This window comes from Electrona antarctica (assembly GCF_951216825.1).
Source record: "Electrona antarctica genome assembly, chromosome: 20".
Lineage (NCBI taxonomy): Eukaryota > Metazoa > Chordata > Actinopteri > Myctophiformes > Myctophidae > Electrona > Electrona antarctica.
The window spans coordinates 10,987,964-11,012,408 of NC_136801.1; the positions used below are offsets into that span (position 1 = coordinate 10,987,964).

Consider the following 24,445-nt stretch of genomic DNA (forward strand, 5'->3'; position numbering starts at 1 on the left):
TACCCTGAGTAGCAGCATGGTGATGAATCCTGAAATCAAGAACAGACCAAAATATATTATGCTCTTTCTTCTTGGGCCATGTGAATGTCTTGGCATGGCCTAGAGACAGCTGATTGTCATTGTGGTCTATTTACAGCTTACTGTCAAGTAGCCTAAATTAGGTCTTCCTCAACGTGATGTCCAGGTAAAGTTCTATTTTGTGCTGCTCTGATTGCACTGGAACCAACTACAGCCCCACACTTATCTAACAGGAGAGATAACGGGCTGTTTTACATCTTCCACTTATAGAGTGCGTTGATATGGCTCACATGTGGTGATGGTGGCTCTGGGTCTTAAAATAACAGTAGGGTCTGTCAGTGGGCATGTCTCCCTTTCCGCTGTGGTGTCTGGTTTACTATTGTGACATACTGGATTTAGACCCGGGGGGCTCAATGGTAATGTCACCGCTGAGAGACAGCTGCCTGATCACAGCTTCACAGCTCAACGCTGCTCCCCCATCATCTCCTGTCAGCTGATTGTTGTTCCAGGAAACTCACAACAAATAGGCTTCACACAAACAACGCATGTGTTAGAGAGAGAGAGAGAGAGAGAGAGAGAGAGAGAGAGATACTGAAACAGGGGTCATCAATATCATATGTCCATACACGGACAAATGTCTCATATGACTTGTCTTTGTCTGTGGCAATATTGTAGGTTGTGTTTTTTACATATTTGTTCTTTATTTTGATAAGACCCACAGTACTGAATGCCAGTCTCCAGGTTTTCTTCAGAATATGTATGAAACTGATTTACACTGATGAATGACACTATGGCACACTAGTCCACTAGTACTAATGGTTCTCAAGCTTTTTAGGACCCTCATAACTCTGAGTATGTTTAATGGAACCAATTGGACCATAGGGAGCATTTGGTTCGATTTGTACACTCAGAGTTACAGACCTCACCTGGAATAGCCTAATGGCCCTTTGGAACAACTTCAACTTCAAGGAACCGTGACCCCGGAGGCCGGAGGTCCCCCAACCCACTTTGAGGACCACCACATGCAGGCTAGTAGGCTATACGTTTAGGGTTAGCTGTGGTATTTGTATGGCAAAAATAGAATTTTGACAAAAATGTCCCCAAGCCAATGCCGCACGCACCCTGTACTGCAGTTAGAGTAAATTAAACCTGCAAGTTGTCAGCTGGCCTGGCCGCCTGCGGGCCACAGCTGAGCTTATAGACAGACAGTGACTCTTACCCATGCTGGTAGATCAGAGGATGTAACAGTGTGCTTGACACTTCTCTCCTCCTCCTGCTGTTCAAAGAAAGCCAAGGCTCTGCTCAGGCGGCTGCTCTTCCCCCCGGTGTTCCTTCGCCACCAGAAAAAGATCGCGAGTCCAATCAGCAGCCAGCTGAAGCTGAATTCAAAGTAGCCCAGCGCGTAGATGGGGAAAATAAACACGAAACTCTTGGCGACCTGGACCCACGTCCGGGTCAGCTCGATCGCCGAACTTGCCGAAGGCAGCGACTCCCCCGGCGCCGGCGTCGGCGCGTTATGGTCCACGTCCCCGCCGCCCGGTGGAGGGTGGTCAAAGTTGGCGTCGGTGCTGCGATGAACGGCGCTCGCCGAGTTATTGTTATTATGGCCATTTTCCTTGGGTGCCATGGAACTTGCACTACTGCCAGTGCTCCTCGAGTGGGCTCCGCGCACAGCCGTCATCCTGTCTCTGGACATGTCTTGTCGCACAGCTGCTGCGCTCGGGTGACGGGTCTGTATTTAGTTCAAATGCGCATACAGTCACACACACTGGGGTCCCATGTGCGCGTCCAGCCGTCCAGTATATAGGCTGCTATACTCACGTCAATTCACCAATTTCACCCGTACACCAGCAGCCCATCGCCGTTTAGAAGAATCGTCCGCATGAACTACCACCGTCTCGGCGACTAAATCGTTGGGAAAACATTGTATACTCCAAAGATAAATTGTTGAACGGATAAATGATTGGCCACAGAGAAGAGAAAGCTACGTCCCAAGTCCCGCACCACCACTGACTTTCCTCTGCTACTCTGCTTCAGCAGCGTGCGCTAAAGTGACAGCTTGGGAAATTATGGCACTCTCTAGTGAAGTCTCTCCAGACGCACTCCTCCAGCGACTCGTGTGTGTGCGTGCGTGCGTGCGTGCACGCGAATGTGTGAGTGCAGTATATAGACCCCGCACAATGTCGCCACCCCGTGTTCAGCCGCAGTAAACGCACCGTCGATTGAATCTCGACCGTAAAGGTCTGCATGAAGCGCGCAGATAAATCAAACCATGCACTGCTGGTTCTAAAAACGTTTTGTCAAGCCAAGGAAGGACCCCCAAACCAAAATTGATATATATATATTTGCCCGCGGACCCCCATCAGAAAATATTTTGTGCCGCAGGGACCCCCAGAAGAGGAGATTTATGAAAAGAAAAGAAAAAATCAAATCAAATCAAATCAAATCAAATCAAATCAAATCAAATCAAATCAAATCAAATCAAAATGTTACAATACTTTCAAGATTAATAATTTTATTTATTTTTTGAAAACGGTTCCCTCACTTCCCTCTTCCCTGGTAGTTGATTTAATCGATTTCTCTGTTACTGTTTAACATGTCTGTTGTCAAGATGACATGACGCATTCTCCATGGTTTCAGTAAACTGCGCTTGCGCAATCGTGATGGCGGCGTAAACAGCAATGTATTAAACAGTATTAAAGCTTATTTTCTGAGATAACAAGACGTTCTTTGGAGAAAAAAGTGCAGATGACAACAACATGCACAGCGACAAGGTAATGACATGAGGCCTGCTGGCACTTAATCCCGCCTTCCCTTGGCATGAGAAATACCACGTATTTAGCCCGACTGTACAGTAGCCTACCTTAAGTTAATGGCAATGGGTATCAAGAAAATTATACATGATTAGAACATGCTTAAACATTCGACAATTAAGGTCTAATATTTCTACAATTGCTGCAAATTGCTACAAAACCTAGTCATTTTGGGGCATAAAAGTTTAAGGATAAGGTCTGTTAGTAAGTGATACTGATATTTAACTGTACATGCATGTTCTCTCGACTCGAAGTATACATAATGTTCACACATTATGTATACTTTACATTATTTCAGTTTCTTTCATTTTCTTTTGGACAAAATAGCCAATTTTACATTGAGGTGCCCATACAGTATGTCCCTAAGTGCCCAACTATTCTGTAAATCCTCCTCACCAACCGTTACTTAAATGTCTAACTTGTAGCTAAATTCACATGTATCTATAAAATGTATACATCAATATATTTATCAATAGAAGTAGCCCCACACTCAAGTCGTAACTGATGCAATCATTTATTGTTATAGAGTGACATGCATACAAAAAATGTTTCTCCCCCCCATCAACGTAGCAGACTGAAATGTTATTGTTAATGCCTCAATAAAAAAAATGCTTCAGAGGAGCTAGATTTTTAAGCTTGTGTTCGATTGGCAGCAACTCATCACTCCATGTCTGTTTTTCACTTATGATATTTTGGCTCTGCATTATTTAGAAAATTACCAAGGAAGACACATGGAAACCAGCTGAACTTAGAAGACATATCCGGGTAAGTTTCTATGAGTTTATCAGGTTTCATTTTGAGGCTGTTCTGTAGGCTATTTAAAATAATTTGCATTATTTTTCCCTAGGATGGAGGATATGAGGAGGACCGTGTCAGGAGACGAGAGGAAAACGAGAGAAAACACGGGGGTGGGGAGACTGTAGAGCGGCGCCACCACAGGGACCCAGACAAAGAGCATAGACGAGACAGAGACAGACACAGGGAAAGAGACAAACAAAAAGATGGAGAAAATAACGCATATCTCGACAATACGAGGGAGCGAGACAAACAAAAAGAGGAAGGACATAACCCATATCTCAACAGAAGGAAAGAGGGGTCGAGGGACAGGAGAGCCGACGGCGAGGAGAGAGACAAAGAGAAGAGAAGAGACGGAGAGAGAGTGGCCGATCCCGCTAAACACAGCGACGAGCGCGGAGAACACAGAGACAGAAGGCACAACAGAGAGGAGAAAGACATCCAGGACAGGGAGAGAGACAGACAGAGGGAGAAGGAAAGGAGGAGGGAGAGAGAAGGAGAGGACGGCCACGGGAGGGACAGAGACAAGAAGAGGGAAGAGAGAGACAGGGAAAGGAGGAGAGAGGAAAGGGACAGAGAACACGGGAGGGAGAAGGATCGAAAGAGACATGAAGAAGGCGAGGAGATGGGAAGAGATAGGGAGCGGAGGCGAGACAGGGAGAGAGAGAACCCCAACGAAGAAGGCGAGCGACAAAAACACGAGTCGCGTGACAAAGAGAGGCGAGAGAGGCATGCAGACAGAAGGCATTCGGAACACAAGGAGGAACAAGGTACGTTGTTCACAAAACGGCTCAAGATCTTCACCTTGAGTGTTGAGTGCTGCATTCGAACAAAGGTGCACAGTTAATTCCTCAAATAGGCCAAAATGGACTGAGTTTCCATCATATTTAAAAGCTCTGCTATTTCCACCATTTGCTCTGCTTTCCAGTATACAAAGAAGATCGCCAAAAAGAAAGGGAGGACAGAGAACGGAGACACACCGAGAGAGGACATCATGTAAGCCTATTTAACAGCCCCAGCGGTCCAGTTGGGGTTAGCCGTAACCCTATGGCTTACAAAGAAAGGGTTATTAGTTATTGCAAATACATCTGTAAATAAATAGAAAGACTTTGTCTTGACTCTTGACAGCGATAATTAAGTCTTTCTGCTCTCCAGGATGAAAAGCGGAAGCATGACAGTGATGATCATCACCGTGGTGACGGAGACATAAGAGACCGGGACAAGCACAGGGAGAGAAGGCACAGGGAGGAGGCAGACCCAGAAGCAGATGAGACGAGTGCCGCAAAACCATACCAAGGTCCCATAGACAAGACCACGCCTTCAAAAATGAAGGTCAGTGTCAAGTCAAGTTGATTTGTATAGCACATTTCATGCAGGTGTTAAATGACATATGACAATAGGAGCCTATACACATACAGAAGTGCAAGGTGTTGCTTGTCTTAGTGATATTTGCAAGGCTGTTCTGTACTGTATGTTTTCTGCATGTCAATTGACCGTATAAACACATTTACTCTCACACCATACACAGAGTATGATGTAAAAGCAAAATGGCCACTGTATCAATATGGTCAATGGTGTACATTTTTGTAATTCAGGAAGTGGTGATGCTACCTGAGCCTCACACAACTATTCCAACATATTTCGAAGAACCAGAAGAGCCTGTAAGATGTTTGTTTTGACTTCGCTCCAGCCTCTGCTAGACATTTGCCTGTGCTGACAGTTATTGGTGTTTTTATTTTGCGTCCCAGCATGAAAGCAAACCATTTTTGGCTTCGGAGTCTGAGCAGATCGAGGGCTTCTGCATGAGCACTGATTACTTAAGTTACTCTATCAGGCAACCGTTTTAATTTGTTTTCATACCTGTGAATGGAAACAATTCTAAATATTCTGCAAAATAGTTGCAAATAGTCAAAATAATTGCAGATCAGATAATGATGTAGTAATTGTGCCATACCTACATGCTGTATTTTCTCTCGCTTGCAAATGCATGTTGTGCTATTCATCATTGCGTTGCCCACTTACATACACAACCATCCAGACTGGCCTTGTTATGGAAGTTTTCCAGCTCAGATACAAGGTCTCAAAAAGTGTTATCCATTGTTGCTGATGGTGATTTACCTTGTATGCAGGTTGGCAAGGACGAAGAATCGGCTGAAGTCCAGGACCATGGGGATCAGGACTATGAAGACGATTTTGAGGTAAATTAAATACTGTTATACTGGCTTGTTTCTGATAGTCACATAGTTGTTCTCAGCCTGACCCCCGGAAGATATTCATATTTGAATGTGGGACCCACCACCCTGATAAGCACTTGGAATGTAGGAGTCGAGGCATTCAATATAGTTTGACTCGGTTCCACAGACGAATATTGTGAAAATAGCAGATCAACAAGCTCACACATGAGGCTTGTTGATGATGAGAACATCATCATACATCAGCCAATCAAAGTCATCGATTCCGTGCTCATACAAACAGACATGATACGCACAATGTTTTTCTAATGTCACTTTAGAAACCCTGTATACACTTATAATGTATGTTGGTTTGTTTATTGTCAAGTAAGAAAATGCTGCACATTAAGCTAATCACCTGCTGACCCCCCAAAATAATTTGTGGACCTCCCCTGGAACCATTCCATTGTGCTGATATGATTTTCAATCATTTCAAATATGTGACCAGATTTGACTGAGAGCCTGCCATCGTGCAAATTCCAGCTTTTCACCAGAGGAGAAAAACTTTTTTCTTTTCTTTTCCCAAAATGAGTTAATATCACAGGCAGACTCTTCACATACTAGAGCATGTCTGAAAGCTCAAAGTCAGAGCTGAAATTGACATGTAAATATGAAATAAATGCTTAAACATGTAGCTAGGTGTAATGTTAGAGACCACAGAAGTGAACCTTTCACGCCTGTTTTCTCAACTCGCTGTTTTCTGCAAGAATAAAAGCCATATCTCCAAAACTGGTGGGTCAAACTGAACAACCCATATGTCAATTTGAAGCTATGATTCCCTGGTTTCATATGACATGAAAAAAACGAAAATTCAAAACAATCCAATGGCAGTCCCTCAGTCAAATTTGGTCACATATATTAAAAAGAAAAACATTTCATTTTCACAATTTCATTCATTCATTTTGTTTGCTTTTATGTCATTTCACTTTGGCATCCCCTACATTGGATTCACTTTTCAAGAAAGTGGTGAGTAATCAGATTTGTTGTGAGGTAGCTTTACTTTTGTCATTGACTTCTTCCTTCATGGCTGTTTGATTAAGGTCGTAGCTTGTTTTGTACACAACGTTTTATTTTGCATTGAACATTAGACCAGGGGTTCTCAAAGTGGGTGCCGGAACGCAAGTCAATGGGTGCCACACTTCAGTTTAACCCATTTTGGGGCGGGAACCCCTTTTGGTGTTAGCATTATGTTATGCTTTAGCTATTGAAAAATAGCAGATCTACAAGCTCATAGCGCGCCACCGAGTGGCGCGCTACAAGCTTGTAGGTCTGCTATTTTTGAAAAATCGAAGAACCACTGACATAGAAACAGCTTTTTCAGAAAACTGTCAGGATGTAGAATACATTTTTAGAATCTGATCTCAGGTCAAAATGGGTTAACTACTAGACTTAGTGAAACGGATGTGAGTTGCACTGTTCTTGGTGCCTTCTTTTTCATTCTACAGTACACAAAGTCTCTTCAGCAAAATGAGCAGATATACAAGCTCACTACGCGTCACATTGTGAGCTTGTAGATTGGCTATGTTTGGCATATGTTCCCCCCAGAATAGGGATGCTGGGGTTTAAAGGCCCCATTTATACTGCAGTCACATCAAGTCAAATTCGATTCAAATCTGATTTATTTTTCTCAAATCCGATCTTTTGGCCTGACTTTTCACACTGCCGTTTGAAAGTGACCAGATCCGATCTGTGCCAAATCTAGCCTGAATCAGATCTGTGCCACATCCAGATTGGAATCTGATTTGTTTAACCCATTTTGACCTGAGATCAGATTCTAAAAATGTCTTCTACATCCTGACAGTTTTCTGAAAAAGCTATGTTTCTATGTCAGTTGTTCTTCGATTTTTCAAAAATAGCAGACCTACAAGATTCCTATCTGGATGTGGCACAGATCTGATTCAGGCTGGATTTGGCTGCCAGTGTAAATGGGGCCCAAGTGGTTAGACGGCAAGCAAAAAAGTTGTGTCCTAATGGAAACGGATATTCTCTCAAGTTTTCCTCATGACGTACTGGATCTTAAGAGGGAAAGTTTCACATATTTACATATATGACATAAGGTTCTAAGAATTAACAATGACATTCAGGGGTGCTGTGGGTGATAAAGTTATTTGTTTGTTATTTGACCGCTATTCCTCTCTCTTTGTCCGTCAAGGATTATGAGGAGGATTTTGAGGAGGAGAGTGGAGGTGAAGGAGAGGACGAGGAGCCATCACCCAGCCCGGTGGCGAGTGGAGAGGGGGAGGGCCCGACACCACAGACGAGCGAGGAAATAAAGGCAATCAGGAGAGCCATGGACGAGGAGAATGAGCGAGTAGGAACTGCTGCACAATCCAGACAGAGCTCGAACACAGACCAAGACAGACACACTCGGTCCAGAGGTACAGGCAGTAGGGTTGGGAAATTAACCGGAAATATATTGAAATTGACATTTAGAGCTTGCTTATGTAGGTTAATCAGCACTAAAGAAATTCTAAATCGATTAGATTGATTAACCACTTACAGCCCCTATACACTTAATTGTACAATGGTGGCGGTCTGCCGGCTGGTTCATTGTAATCGAAACAAAAAAAATTGATAATCGTGATATTGATTTGAAGTCATATAGCCCAGCCCTAAAAGATCCACTTTTTCTAACTTTCATGTCATCCATTTTAGAATGTGCTTTTTTTCTTTTTCAAGGGCATTTGTTGATTTTAGTTCCAACACGATGCTATCATCTGGGCTTGTGAAATGAGAGGTGAAATACCACTGACATTTCTTGCTGTTCTTTCAGAAGTGCACGACAAGAACCAGAGGAGAGGCTCTCAGCGCGGGAAGTTCATTAACTTTGTGGCCGCAAAGCAACGTGAAGTCAGCAAGCAGGTTGCCAACAAACAGAAGTAGGTTTGATAGTAAAACTGTAAATGGTCTGCATTTTTACCTGGCACCTTAGAGACCGATATATCATGTTGGCCTCTAATTCAGTAGTTCTGAACATTTTCAGGCCGCGACCCCCCAAAATGATCATATATTTTTAACTGGGGATATCACTGTCATCACTGTCCTCCCCCAATAATGTCCTGAGAACCACTGCTATAATTGATTTGACTGTTTATATCTTCAGGAAGCGCAGTGCAGAGCTGCTTCGCCTTATAGATCTGGATTTCTCCTCGACATTCTCCCTTCTGGACCTGCCTCCTGTTAGCGAATACGACATGTACATCAAAAGCTTTGGGAATACAAACACGAAACAGGTCAGCGGCTCCTTCTGTTTGCACGTACACATGGATTAAAGTTCCACAGCTGATTTCAGTCATTTGGGTTCCATAAAAGCCTAGCCTGGCTAATAAGCCAGAACGAATCAGCCGTTGGCAAACAAACAATTGCCTGCCGACAGTGTTGTGTGATATTAGTCTGGCTTAAAGGAGCATTCAGTGATTTTGGTGATTTGGAAAACCACCCAGTCCGGCCCGGTAACAAAATGTGCACATGCACGCTCTACAGTGGGGGGAAGTGCAACAGGCCAACAGCATGTGCACCAAGGCCCGCCCCCACTCGATCATGATTGGAGGAAGGCCCCTCTCATCCTGATTGGATGAAGGTTTTGCCACCCGCCACCAAAACTGAAACTAGGGTTTTTTGACCCCAGGGGCTCACTGGGGACAGGGAGGAACTCTTTATATGGTCAGCACACTCTATAGTAGGGAGGATTATCCAGAAAAAATAAGTGATATTTGAATTAAGTCAAATCACTGAATATACCTTTAAGTTATTAGCCAGGCTAATAAAAGCCAGCATGTCTTCTATGAAAGCATGCCGCGCACCAATAATTGCCAATAGCCAATCAGCAGCACGCAACACGTCTCAATGCGGCATGTTGCTGTTATTGGTTATTTTAAGATTAACCCGTATTTGAACTGGTCAAACTAGCAACAGAATACATCTTCCATAAACATGAATGGTTTCAGAAATGTCATAAAAGCCTCAATCTGTGATTTCTTCAACTGGTTGGCTGTATGTAGAACAGCAGCAACATATCTTTAGAATAATGATAATATGTAAACATAACATTTTCATGATATTTTATTTTTGCTTTATTCCATGCGTATACACTTATGACAGAGACATGATATTTCGGACTAATAAAGTATTCAATCAATCAATCGAAACCAGCGAATGGACCCTGCTTCCACGCGTGATTTCTTTCTACGTCCGAGATTAGACATGGTAACGCCCCGCCTGCCTCTGATTGGCCTACCGACACTGCCCGTCTGGCCTGTCCTCCGAGATGCAAGGGTACTCCGTGGTAGGAAATAATACAAGTACAAGAGAATGGCAACACGCGACAGTAACTTTAACTTGTAACTTTAATTTTTGTAGAAGAGGCAAACCAATATTGTTTGTACCGTTTGCTTTGATTGAATAATTGATTGAACAACTATGATTTGATTTGGCTGTGTTCTAAATTAAAGTGTTAGTGTTGATTATCGTGTATTAATCTAATTATATTAAACTAATACTAAAAAGATAAAGATCAAGGGAAAAGAGACCCTTTTACAGTACAATAATGTTTCAAGTTACACATGTATACAAATAAACCAACAGCATAAACAATATTAGTTTGCCTCTTCTACAAAAAGAAAAGTTACTGTCGCGCGTGCCAAGCTGTCATTCTCTTGTATTATAGGCAGGCGGGGCGTTACCATGTCTAATCTCGGACGTAGAAAGAAATCACGCTGCTTCCACGCATGAAAACCTGACATAATTGAAATCCTTCCTTCTCAGGCATATGTTCAGTGTAATGAGGACAACGTGGACAGAGACATCCAGACGGAGGAAATCGAGATGTCTGAGAAATGGACACAGCATCCAGCAGAGAGACATGGACCATGTGGAGGTAAGAAAACACCCAGAAGGCTCTCTGTCGGATACAACATGATCTGATGGTGTTTCCTTGGCCTGAAATGAGAATTATTACAAACTCGCCTAATCGCAATTCTTTCACATAATCGCAATTATTTTATTTATTTTTTGCATAATCGTTATAAATGTTCATTATAATTTCATTCAAACATTTTCAAAAATAGTGGAAACAGCTGAACTACAAGCTCATCTGCTATTTCCGCTATTAATGTTTTTAAAATAGATTAAGTAATTTAATACGTAAGTTATTTGTCATATCTAGCCTGTGCACCTTTTTGTTTTACGAAGCCTTTGAAAGCCAAACATAAATGTAATGTATTTTCCAATGTTCAATGATAGAACCACAATTTAACCAATTATCTGAGCGACAATTAATCATCAAGTAAAATGTCATAATCGTGGTAGCCCTAGTGTTTCCCATGCTGTTACACATCCCAGTATTTCTCGAGGGGAACAAGACAAAAAAAGCATAATAACTAACTTGATTCTCTGATTGACTGTGTCCCAACGTACTGGCAGATCCAAGGCTTTCCCAGGACAGCCGAGATAAAAGCAGGAGTGAAATGAACATCGACACACAGCGTCTCACAACGTTTTTACTCTCGGCATCACAGGTATGTTGTTAGAAATATGACTTATTTTTCCACACATGATGGACAATACAATTATTCACGTCCTACGGGAGGAACTGATGATCGGCTGCGAATACAGACTCCTGTTGTTGGGTGTGGGGCTGTATCTAGGCAGTGGCGGAAGGTAACTACTCAACAACTCAAGTGGATTTGGAATACTTTTTCTACTTGACTATATCTACATTGCAGGATTGCTATTTTTACTTAAGTAAAACATGTGAGTACGTGACGTCCTCCACCACTGTATCTAGGTGATGGCTGTGCTGTTTGTTGTGGTTGTCCAGGTGATGGTTGTCCTGCTGGAGGAGGACTACGCTCAGAAACAGTCGCTGAAGAGGCTCAGCACCAAAGCAGAGATTCTGTCTTTCAGCGATGGCAGTCTGCAGTTCAACACAAAGTTGTCTTTTCTCAACGGTACACACACCAGCACCATGGAGATAATAATAATAATACATTTATTGGCCTGGGCCGTGGCTCAGCGGTCCAGGCACCTTGGCTGGTAATCCAGTCTGGCAGTGTGCCGTGAGTTCGACTCCCGATCCCGACGGCTTTTACTGCATGTCTTCCCCCCATCTCTCTCCCCATTTCCTGTCAGCCTACTGTCTGTCCCTTCATAAAAAATAAAGGCGAAAGCCACAAAAAAATAATAATTAATAATACATTTATTTATATAGCACTTTTCTAGACATGAGTCACAAATACTGCACCTACATACAGTAGGACAGAATGCACATAAAACAAGAATTTCACAAACGTAATAAAGAAGTGAAAATAAAATGAGCCAATACAAATGAAACAAGAAATAACCATGAGCAAAAGGTAATGAAACAAAGAAAAGCTTATTTACAGGAATACTTTCTGGATTCATGTTTGTTCTTTGTGGTTCGAAAAATGGAGAGGTGGTACCTACTGTACTACCTTAGGTACCATATTATTCACTCAGCTGTTTTCATAGTTATGTGTGGTGCAATTAAATGGAATAAGAAATGTTTATATGATGAAGGGTGGCCATTAAAGTACAGGCCATGCTGAAGTGAAGTCACACCGTGAAGGAAGTCACACAGTGAAGCAATTCTAATGTCCTATCATGCCACACAGGTTTATGTGTCAATACAGAGTTTATATACAGAATCTTACATTGGACGTCCCGTTTGTATTTCATGTTTACAGGCCGTCGCGTCAGCCTGGTGCACTTCTCCCCGGTCCAGAACCAGACCATGATGTCAGTCCACGGTCCCATGGGCGAGCCTGGCGCCGTGCGCCTCGACACCTGGACCATGATCTGCATCTGGAACATCTGGGAGCCCTCACGACCCCAGAAGATCCTTGTCTATGAGTCTGAGGTAACAAATAGAGAATTACAGACAATCTTGTCATCTGGCAACAATGCTGTGAAAAAAAGAGAAAAAAAACACAAACTTGCATGTACAGTAGCACAAGTCTTGCATTCTGTTATTGACTGATTAGACCTTGAGATGTTCAGATGTAAGTGCCTTTAGGATTTTAACGATTCTGGTTCTTTAACGATTCTCTCTTTAACGGTCCGATTCCTTAACGGTTCCATTTAGCGATTCCCTATGGGGGTTCCGACACAGGTCTGTAACTCTGAGAGTGTAGAGGTCCATTTGGTTCCATTTGTACACTCAGAGTTATGGTGGTCTTCGAATTAACCCATTTTGGACGGGGAACCCCTTTTGGTGTTAGCATTATGTTATGCTTTAGCTATTGAAAAATAGCAGATCTACAAGCTCATAGCGTGCTTGTAGGTCTGCTATTTTTGAAAAATCGAAGAACGACTGACATAGAAACATAGCTTTTTCAGAAAACTGGCAGGATGTAGAAGACATTTTTCTGAACTCAGGTCAAAATGGGTTAAAACATTGGTGGTCTTCGAATTAAAACATTTTGAGAACCACCTGTGTTGTAATTGTATAGCAGACGTGAAGTCCACGTACCAGCTCTGACAGTGTGATAAAACCGGTTCCAGAAACGGTTCCATGTGATGGAACCAATTCCGGTTCCTCAATGTTGGATCCAGTTCCTCTGGTTCCGGATCCCAACTCTAGGCTGAGCTCACACGGTTAATGCAATGCTCTATGCTCGTTGTGTAGTGTCATGGCCGCCCCAATGCATTTCCAATGGGAGTCACATGGTTTGACACAACATTGTGTTGTGTGAGGGGGAGGGGCGCAGTCGAAACACAGCTGAAAGCCATACAACAGACCATGTGACCTCCATTGGAAATGCATTGGGGGCGGCCATGACACTCACAACAAAAATCACTGCATTAACCGTGTGAGCTCAGCCTACCTTTAATGCATTGCCGCATGCTTGCTGTATGAATACTGTGAGTGTCATGGCCGCCTCAATGCATTTCCAATGGAAGTCACATGGTTTGAGGACTACATTTTGGACTACAAGCTGTTGTATGGCTTTCGGCTGTGTTTCGACTGCGCCCCTCCCCCTCATACAACACAAGTGTTGTGTCAGACCATGTGACTCCCATTGGAAATGCATTGGGGCAAGCTGTGTCACACCCTTTGTATACAGCAAGCACAGAGCAATCTGCAGCGACCGTGTGAGTGAGGCCTAAAGGTCATTGCAGACTGGATGCATTTTTTGGAAAAACGGTGGAAAAATGCTGCTACAAATATGAAAGAAGCAGCAGTGTGCAGATACCTTAACTGTCAGTGAGAAGATGCTCTTTGTGATGTTCTCCTTGACGCAGGTGGAGTGTTGCTGCTTCAGTCCTGGCAAGGCCACTCTGGTGTTTGCAGGTACGTCAGTGGTGGAAAGTAACTAACTACATCTTGTACTTTAGCACTCGAGTACAGTACAATGTTTAGGTATTTGTACAGTACTCAAGTATTTCCAATTTCCAAATACTTTTACCTCTACTCCACTACGTCTCAGAGGCAAATATTGTACTTTTACTCCACTACATTTATATGACAACTTTAGTTACAAATTTACTTTGTAGATTTAGATTATTATGACAAAACATACATTACCCACTTCAGCCCTATATACATTTCGACCATTTGAAAAGAGACCATTGTGAACTTGTGAAATGCAACCTTCTGTATAATGAGTACATTCAACTTTTTGGTACTTTAAGTACATTTTGATACCAGTACTTTTGCACTTTTACTCAAGTAAACTTTGAATTCCGGACTTCTACATGTAACAGAGTATTTCTACATTGCAGTATAGGTACTTTTACTTAAGTAAAGAATGTGAGTATTCTTTCTCCACCACTGCAGGTACGTCAGTGGGGTCCGTGCTGCTGTGGGACCTTAGGGAGCGTGCCGGTAACCATGACAACCTGAAGGTAGGGGAGGACGAGTGGACCTTCCGTCACCCCACCTTCTCCACCGGTGAGTCAAAGACGGTTTGGTAGGACTAGTAAAAGAACCGGTCAAGCAAATGGCTCAAATAGCCGATCTACAAGCTCACAACACATCACAATGCGTCGTGAGCTTTGTAGATCAGCTATTTTTGAAGTTTAGAAAAAAATATTTTGACACAGAATCAAATGTTTTATGGTCATGATTCACCAGGAGCATGGATGGCTTGGTTCGAGGCTTAAAATAATTAGGAATAGGAAAAAATGTATGTGTTTTCTATGTGAATGGCAGCCACTGCTATGCCCCATAGCAAACTCAGATTAGGGGTGATGCTGGTGATCTGATGCTGGTGATCAGTCCTATTGCATTAAACAACGTTAAACGGCCTTAAACTCACTTTACCACGCACTTTTCCACTCGATTTGCCACTCAATTTATGCATGTGCATACAGTCTATATACTTGGTGTTCACTCCAGCAGCATTTTTCTTGTATTTCTTGATGAAATTACTGAAACAGAAACATCGCATTTGTTTTTAATTCATGAAACATTTTGCTTTTTTTTTTTGTGTTTTTTGAAAATGTTTTGAAACAATAATAATTAAAAACAAAATATAGAGAACCATAAATAAACCATAAATTACATGAAGCAGCGCTTTGTTCCCCTGCAGTCTTTATCATCATTACCCTGAAATCAGTAGCAGTATAATTTCACACTTTCGCGTGTCTCCCGTCCTTGAATGTTCCGTCTGAAAGTTCAGAAGTCTTGTTTACCTATACGAGAGTGATGGTACGTGCTGGAATGCCTTCTTGTTTGTCACCTTGTCAACGCAGATGCCGTGCTGGCGACGTCGGGTCATTCGTCCTCTGTGTGCTGCGTGGAGGTTGTCCCCTCCGATGTAGCGGGCGGCCTGAGACCAGAAGCCCCGTTGTTGGCGTCCGACGAAGGTCAAGAAAGAAACCACAGCATTTACGTCCCTTAATACGGATTCGATGTCTAGAGATGGAAAATGCTAAAAGGAGAATGTGATGTTTTCTTACAGGAGTAGTTCACCCAAAATAATTACTTGAATTTACGGAGATACGTTTGTTTTTGTCGCATTTCTAAACCAATATTTCGATGACCGGGAGACTCAATTGACTCTCCTACCAGAGACTCCGCTGGTCATCAAATTATTGGCTCAGGAATGCAACAAAAACTAAATTAATCTCCATGATTTCAAGGCTTCAGGAGGTGTGTAATTATAATAGATAGAAAATAAGTAATTTCTTGGGGTGAACTATTCCGCTAAATGTTCTGTTTTATTTTGGCTCTAGTTATGCTTTCTGGTTTTAAATAATAAGTGCCATTTCTGTTGTGATATCCAGAGTCGTCGGGGTTGTCCTTCCAGTTGGCCTCCCTGGATGTAAACGGGGTTTTAAATCAATGGGTAAGGCTGAAAATCTCACAACCAGATATAATAGCACACAGCTTCGGTCACCCACGCTCCCGGATTCCATCATGATGGATGATGGTGATGTCGTTTCTGTCCAACAGGTGGTGCTGGAACTCCCTAAAGCCAGCGACTCCGGCTCCCAGACAGACCTGGGTGAGACGACTGACGGTCACGTTTTTTAACACACTCGCACTTTTCCCCACAAACACTCTTTTCTTTCACGCGAATTACATAACAACCTCTCTCTTCGTCTTACAGGGCTCAGGCCGGGGGGCAAAGTCAAGTTGCTGCACAGTTCCGCGCTCCTCGCCGCTGAGAGGTGAGACGGACAGATTAGATGGCTGACACAGACAGTGTTCATTCGTCACTGCCAGCCAAAGGGGGCCATAAATAAATACCCACAATGTCTTTGCCCCGGTGGCGCAGCACCACCTGCTCCGCGTGGGTCACATGAGCTTGTTTGTTGTGGGCAGAGGACTGCTGTTGTTTTGATTGACCCTATGTAGCCGCCAGTCCAGCAGGGCCAAATTAGCCATTGGGCCAGTGGGGCCGTGGCCCAGGGGCCCTTGGCTCTCAGGGGCAGAGAGTCACACAGTGTCATGTTCCACCCTGGTACGTCCAGACATCATGTACAGTACCGTTTGGATGTGATGCAGAGAGTCACACAGTGTCATGTTCCACCCCGGTCGGTGCATGGCTCATTTTTTAGGGGGGCTGGGAATGGCATGACCTCTCATCTCAGCGGGTGGTGATCCTGACTTACAGTAAATAAGTACTCAAGTACTCAAGTAGTGTACTTAATTAGACATTTTTACTTTACTGGAGTATTTTAAATTGTCAGTACTTTCACTTCTAATCTACTACATATCGGAGGCAAATATTTTATTCCACTATTATATGAAAACTTTAGTACTACTTTGTAGATTTAGATTATTATTACAAAACATACATTAACCACTTCAGCCCTGTACTTTGGATATGTATAAATGGTTGATCTACAAGCTTAACACAAGCTTGTAGATCCGCTATTTTCAAATGATCTTTATACATTTAGAAATTTGTGAAATGGCCTTTCTGCATAATGATTACTCAAGTACTTTTTGAGTATTTCTATTTCTCTATCTTCCACCACTGATCCTCTCTCTCTCTCTCTCTCTCTCTCTCTCTCTCTCTCTCTCTCTCTCTCTCTCTCTCTCTCTCTCTCTCTCTCTCTCAGGACTTCACCAAGGGATGCAATGAATACGGGATCATTCCAAACACTACTGTTAAGATTCCTCCCCACAGACTCAAACCATTTCTTTATTGGCACCAATATGGTAAGTCGTTGATAAGAGACTACTGGGCCCTATTTTTGCCAAGTTTTTCAAAATAGTAAAAAAAAGGCAAAGGCGTTTAGGGATACGGGGTATAGCACTGGAGAAAATAGGTCCCTATAATTGTGTATGTCTGTCTGCCTATCTGTTTAGGTAGGGATAAGGGGTATAGCACTGGAGAAAATAGGTCCCTATAATTGTGTATGTCTGTCTGCCTATCTGTGTCACAGCTCATTGGTGTGTACCTCCACTTTTCTTCTCACGTGTGTTATACTTCATGAAATATTTAACTTAAAATGTATAATGGAAGTCAATGGAGCTATCTGTCATAGATATGTCATATAGATGACTTCTTTCACAGGCAGGCCACACGATGAAGTCTTAAGCCACACCATTCCCATGTGGAGATCCACATGATTCACCTTTGTCTTCATATATATGATGCTATATTTGCTATGCTATATATTAACCCATTTAGGCCTGACGTCGAAATTTATAAAAATGTCTTCTAAATCCTGACAGTTTTCTGTCAGGATTTGCGCCACATTTTCACGATTTTTCAAAAATATTTTTCAATAGCTAAATTATAACATAATGCTTAAAACACCAAAAAGGGTTCCCGCCCAAAATGGATTAATAGATCATGCTCCCCACTTCCCTATTATTGCCCCGGGCACCTTTGTCTCAGTTTATCAGTGTGATTTCTTTCTGTCTTAGGGTGTGGTCAACCATGGAACCAGCCACGGGTTGAAGGCTCCACCAAAGCTCTACAGGTCTCGGGTGCTCGGAGTCCGACCCACTGACGTCACCTCCATCCACTTCTCACCGTTCAGTCCAGCCCTGTTCCTGGTGAGACTGGAGCCCTTTAACTTTAGCTTGACGATTCATTGTCACACGACACGATTAAATGATAAATGATTTAATTGTGTTTTTTGGCATTGAGCACTGGAACATATCAATACACATTTTTATTGCCTTTTCAGGCTTCGTAATAAATAAATCAAATCACATCTCAGATATGACAAATTACCTAAATAAACAATTACATTACTGACATATTTAATTACTTTATACTTAAAAATTGTGGTGCAAGGTCTTATATAGCCTGATCAGCTGTGGTCTGACACATACACATACACATACTAACCATAGCAACCATGCTAATTTTTTTGGTACGAACAAACAAACACAGGTACACGGGTACAAAGCCAGTTGTTGGAGTGGTTTGCACCACTCAACAAAAAGAAATGTAACAGGCCTACCTCTCACGTGGAGTTCAAGGGTTTGTGAGGGCTGCAGTGCACATGTAGTTCATGTGACTGCAGACACCATGGTCCTCATTCACAACGGCGTTTACGCTCATAACGTTACGTAACGTGAGCGGAGCGTGAGCGGACTGGCATTTACGTGGATTCCCACATTACGTGGGAATTCATGAACTTGAACGTGAACTTTACGGTGACGTTGTTTGGTCGGAAACTCCGCTATAAGCTGCGCCAGCTCAGAGGGTCGTGTACTGCTTGCGTAGATTTATTCAGAAGGCTTTAGTCTTCATTCTGAATCAATTAAAAGTCCCCAAATCTCAGATAAAATATGTAAGCATGTGTCCAAAACATTGGTCAGCACATAAAAAAATTATAGCTTATATAAAAGCCAAGTATCACTTGGATGCCTAAATGCATGCATTCTAGAGGCAGGTTAGCCTAGAGTCCCATACAGAAACTGCCCCTGCAAACCCGACACCTTTTTATTTATTTATTAGGATATTTCTAGCATGCGCGATTGCGCTGCACTTGACAGCTTTCTACTCGCAGTGCAACGCGTTGTGAGCTTGTAGATCGGCTCTCGCGGACTCGCGCTGCATGTTAAAAAAGAACATACACTTATCTGCATTCTGCACTGTACGAATTCATTGGAAAATGAATATAACGGTGCGGTGAGCCCGGCCCGGACAGAACAGATTATTTCTATGGTTCACAGACATGCCGGTCTGACAGACAGACAGCAGTCACAAGGGCTAATTAGCCCTATAAAAAAATAGAAGTCCGCATTATTGCATCAGCGCGTGCAATTCGGCCAGTCATAGTTTTAAGCCAGTGCACCTTAATTAATTATAATATGGGGAACTTATAGCTAGGCTGTAGGCTACTACATTGATGAGATCAATCAAGTTTGGTGCCAAATGTCCCGCGAAATTAGCGAATCATTTTAATATGACGACATCATCATAAATGAACCTGCACTTAGATCTGACAAAGAGGAGGCTACCCGCGGTATATAGTTGAAATTTTAAATAGCTATAGGCCTATGCCTACGTGTCCATGATCAGAACAAATCCATTCTCCACATGGCATTCAGACAGATGACAGTGAGATATTAATCTATTCCCCGCATGAATCAATGCAGCTCTGATAAAAATATCGGATATATGTTTTACCTCTGCAAAGGTGTGAGTGAGCAATTGTTCAATAGAAAAGAAAAGGCTTTATAATATAATTGCCAAGTATATGCTAGCTTGCTGCCTTGGTCCCGAACTTAAATAAATAAATGGCCAAGCTGCATTTTATACCGTAAGTCAGCTTGACATTGCTGCAGCGGTGCGGAGCAGCATTCACCGTTTTGTAAGCTTGGGAAAATGATTTATATAGTTTAATGGTAGGCTATAGACAATATAAAGAATCACGCACAAATGTAATGGTATATGGATGTAAAAAAAGAGACTGCAGGTGGTGGTCGTCGACATGGTCAGATCATTTTATTTTAATTTCCTAATATAGCCTAATTTCTTTCCAGCAATCATTTTTATTTTAATTTGTGAAGCCACTATACTGCTGTCTGCTGTCTGCTGAGTCATGCTTGACGCCTTTTATGGTGTGAAATGGGGCGTGGATCAATGCAAATGAAGTTGTCGGGTGATTTTCCGATCATTTGGCACCCGCTCGCATTCTTTATGACATACACCTGCGTACCTGTGGTACACACCGCTCTTTGAATTGCACGGCAAAACAACGTAGCGTGATCGGACGGAATTTCCCGCATCTGTATACGCTTCCGTTCCGCTTCCGTTACACTCTGGCGTATTTCTCCTTTGTGGATGAGGACCCATGTGTAGTGTACAGTACATGTCTTCAAACATGCTGATTTGTGCGTGCTAAATCTGCATTTGGTAACGAGTCCCTCTACAACAGTAGTTCTCAAACCAAACCTTTTCGTGCCAAGGACCCCCAAATCGATATATATTTGGCCCCCCATCTGAGAATGTGTTTGTGCCAGGGACCCCCAGAAGACATTATTTATGTTTAAAAAAATCTAAATGATTCAAAAGTTTCCAAACATTTTCAATATCTTTCAAAAATCGTAAAAAATTACAGATGAACAAGCTTGCCGCTGAAGGATTGTGACGCTACTGCTACTTTTCTACACATTTTGAAAAGGCTGTTGTAGACATGATTAAAGTACGATTTTACTCCGTCTCCTCCGTTCATTTCTGAGTAAATGAATCTTTCCTCTTTTTCAATTTGAGGTTCCCGTTGATCCTAGGAGCACCAATCTACGTTGTTAACTCAACTCTTATCTCCATTGAACACCTGGTTGATCGCTCTCTCTCTCTCTTGGCATATAATGTGTTTGCTGTGCGTGTGCTGCTAGGTGGGCTGCGGAGACGGCAGCATCAGACTGCACGCGGCCTCCCAGGAACAGCCTGTGCTGGAGTGGAACGACTCCACAGCCGGTGAGCCGGTCGTCTCGGTGCAGTGGACTCGGACCCGGCCGACGGTCTTCTGCGTCCTGGACGCGGCTTCCAACCTCCACATATGGGACCTGCAGAGGAATGACCTGGAGCCCGCCGTCACTGAAAGGATCCACGCTGACGGGTAACAACATGGAGGACAAATGACCCAGTGTTTATTTATGGTTTCGTTTTTTTTTATCCCACAATTTTGTAACCACTTTTTTTACCCGCCAATTGCCCTAAGCTGTAGTGTAATCCTGGCACTAGGCCTACTCTCCCTCTGCCAACCTGGGGAGAGCCCCAAACTGAGCCCATGCTAGCAGGCCGCTTTTTTATCACTTGACAGGGGGGAGTTTCCCTGATAGGAAGGCGTGGAAGGAACACGTTATTCCAACCAGTTCCATCAGGATTACTGCATGTTTTTTTGTGAGCGCACCTACCATAGAGCAGAGGTTCCTAACCACTGGTACGCAGACCGGTGCCTGTCCGCGGGACATGTACAGTACCACCAGTACACGAGAAGACGGGCGGGAATTCCAAGTTTTCCCAGCCTTGGGAAATAACCTTGTGCCACCAGGATTTTCCAAACAGCGTTGGGTTACCACCCATCCCGTTACATGGAAACGTAATGAACTGATACGGGACGCATTTGTTCTGTATTTTAAGGTCAGGAATAAATATGAATGACGGGGCAATTTATTTGACAATTCTGCTCCCCTCCGCTCTCGTGGTTACTGCCTGTGAGCTGTGTGCGAACCTGGTGTCTGAGAATGCACTCAGCTCATTGGCTCATGCGACTATACCTAACATATTTTCACTAGTTTGGGCCCCGGGAGACATCAAATTTCTCTTTTGGGTCACAAGCTAAAATGTTTTGGAACGACTGCCATGCTACCTGGTCTTGTGCAGTATTTTCTTAAGTACTGTACTTACTTGAGCATTTCGAATTTCCAGTACTTTTACTTCTACTCCACTACATCTCAAATATTGTATTTTTACTCCCCTACATTTATTTGAAAACTTGTGTTACTAGTTACTTTATAAACCTACTATACATTTTGGCCATTTGCAAATAACAGATGATCTACAAGCTCACAATGCGTTGCGATGCGACGCATTGTGGGATTGTAGATCGGCTATTTTAAATTGATTTGAAAGCTTGAAATGAGACATTCTGCACAATAAGTACTTTCTACTTTTGGTACTTTCACTACATTTTGATACCAATACTTTTATTCAAGTAAATTTAGAATTCCAGACATTTACTTGTAACAGAGTATTTCTACATTACAGTATTGATACTTTTACTTAACCCATTCTGGGAAGGAACCCCTTTTGGTGTTAGCATTATGTTATGCTTTAGCTATTGAAAAATAGCAGATCTACAAGCTCATAGCACGCCACCGAGTGGCGCGCTATGAGCTTGTAGGTCTGCTATTTTTGAAAAATCGAAGAACGACTGACATAGAAACATAGCTTTTTCAGAAAACTGTCAGGATGTAGAAGACATTTTTAGAAACTGATCCCAGTCAAAATGGGTTAAGTACCACTGGTCTTTGGTCTTTTCAGGGTGACGGCCATGTCGGTGTTTGGAGACTCGGGACAACAGAACATGTACTCGGGCGTAGCGCTGGCTCACGAGTCGGGGAAACTGCAAGTGCAGTATTTCAACGAAAGATTCACCGTTCCCAGTGCTGCAGAACCAGAGACGTTGGAGAGTATGATCAATGACGCCTTCTGAAATAATGTGTCAGATTATGATTGGGTTTTTACGTTGTGTTTTCTTTGTGTAACACGTCGTACACATTCTTTAAACTCTGGAACAATGTGCGTTTTCTTTAATTAACAGTCAAATGTTGTCATTCACTAGCTTAGCCTACTTTTTTTTGGTTGACAACTTGACAGTATCCTATCAGGTTAAAAAATGTTACTTATCACCAAAAGAACACAATATTTGCAGTATATCGCCCATATATGAAAACATGAAATGTAAATAGGTTTTGGTATGGTGTAAATAATTTTCATCACTATGAAAATGTTTATTTTTTATATTCTGCAGCCAATAAATTAAGTCAATTGTACACATCCGTTGTCATGCATTCCTTTTATTCCTATAATTGAATAAAGATGAGGCAGTCGAGCTAAAGCATTAGGTTTGTAAACAATGCAGGCAATTAAACGCCACTAACCAGTCTGAGCAGTTGCCAGTTTTCAGCGCCCCGTTGCTTGGCAACTAACAAAGCGCGCACCGTTGTTAAACTGTAGTTAAAGCAAAGGCTCTGTGAGGTAGAGCCTGAAGTTACATTTCATTCCTTTACATTTACGAAGACTTGCCAAAGGATCAGTAGGGTGTTTTCTGACTTTTTCCCAAATAATTTGAAGATAAATCTCGGCTTAGGACATGTTCTAATACATTTATTTCTATCTTTTTTTCTATAAATTGTGCTTTGTTCAAATTCGTCTAATTTGTTCAAATAGTTCTTAGTTGAGACGGAACACTACAACATCAGACTAGATGTTTCTGTGCCCAGCGCACCAGACAGCACTGCGCACATGCTTGGCTCGTTCGTTTTGTCAGGGAGGGAGACGGCAGATGTAGAAAGTAACCGCAGCAGAAAGAGGGTCAAACCAGTCTTGACCCCCACCCACACCGTCCACCCCTAGTCTGAAGCTGCCACGTCTGGAGAGAGAACCTGAAGAGAAGACACAAGGAAAGTCCCGTGGGAAGTGGAAGTGACACTTCCTGTGAAAAGGAGCAGGGAATGGACAAGGTAAGGTAGTTTTAAGTACAATGTTGAGGTATTTTGTTTACATTACTGGAGCACTTGGGGGGGGGGGGGAAGATGCGGCAAAGGCCGTCGGGATCGGGAGTCGAACCCGCAGCACGCCGTCAGGCTGGCTCAACAGCCTATAGTGCCCAGAAGGTTGAGCTAACCGTCCTGCCCACTACAGAGTATCTCTACCTAGTGCTATTAATTATTTTACAAAATGTGAGAACTTCCAACACCGGCTACATAAGACACAATAATACAATCCTGTCTTGTCTCTATCCAGGTTCAACATGGTGATGACAACAACCCCCCTGTCTTCACTCACGGTCTCCATCACCTCCGTCACCTTTCCTCCGTCAGCCCTGTGCGCTACATGATGTATTGTGAAGCCGCGGCAGCGTTCATCAGCCTGCACCAGGACAACACAGTCCAATTCTACGAGCCAGATGGCCGGCGTC

At 42.8% G+C, this 24,445-nt stretch overlaps 2 protein-coding genes across 5 annotated transcripts in view; one reads left to right on the forward strand and one right to left on the reverse strand.

The window, feature by feature from the left end:
- Positions 1-2,131, reverse strand: part of esyt2b (extended synaptotagmin-like protein 2b) — a 57,185-nt gene extending 55,054 nt beyond the window's left edge. For both annotated transcript variants that reach the window (XM_079489659.1, XM_079489658.1), the window contains exon 1: positions 1,238-2,131. In XM_079489659.1, coding sequence (XP_079345785.1) covers positions 1,238-1,714 — 477 coding nt within the window. In that variant the 5' untranslated portion in view covers positions 1,715-2,131. The remainder of the gene's footprint in view (positions 1-1,237) is intronic.
- Positions 2,132-2,479: 348 nt separating this feature from the next.
- dync2i1 (dynein 2 intermediate chain 1) lies at positions 2,480-23,297 on the forward strand. Of its 3 annotated transcripts, none has more exons than XM_079489728.1 (23): positions 2,480-2,792; positions 3,543-3,596; positions 3,679-4,396; positions 4,555-4,622; positions 4,782-4,958; positions 5,756-5,824; positions 8,010-8,244; positions 8,634-8,736; positions 8,961-9,090; positions 10,622-10,733; positions 11,279-11,373; positions 11,676-11,805; positions 12,562-12,734; positions 14,120-14,168; positions 14,655-14,768; positions 15,572-15,685; positions 16,106-16,167; positions 16,275-16,326; positions 16,432-16,492; positions 17,390-17,489; positions 18,204-18,335; positions 21,135-21,358; positions 22,786-23,297. In XM_079489728.1, the coding sequence occupies exons 1-23, from the start codon at positions 2,778-2,780 to the stop codon at positions 22,955-22,957; spliced, it is 3,159 nt and encodes a 1,052-aa protein (XP_079345854.1). In that variant the 5' UTR covers positions 2,480-2,777; the 3' UTR covers positions 22,958-23,297. The 3 variants fall into 3 exon arrangements, with proteins under 3 accessions (XP_079345854.1, XP_079345856.1, XP_079345855.1); XM_079489730.1 differs by having other exon boundaries at positions 8,010-8,235; XM_079489729.1 differs by having other exon boundaries at positions 2,481-2,792; positions 8,010-8,235; positions 8,631-8,736.
- The last annotated feature ends 1,148 nt before the right edge of the window (positions 23,298-24,445 follow it).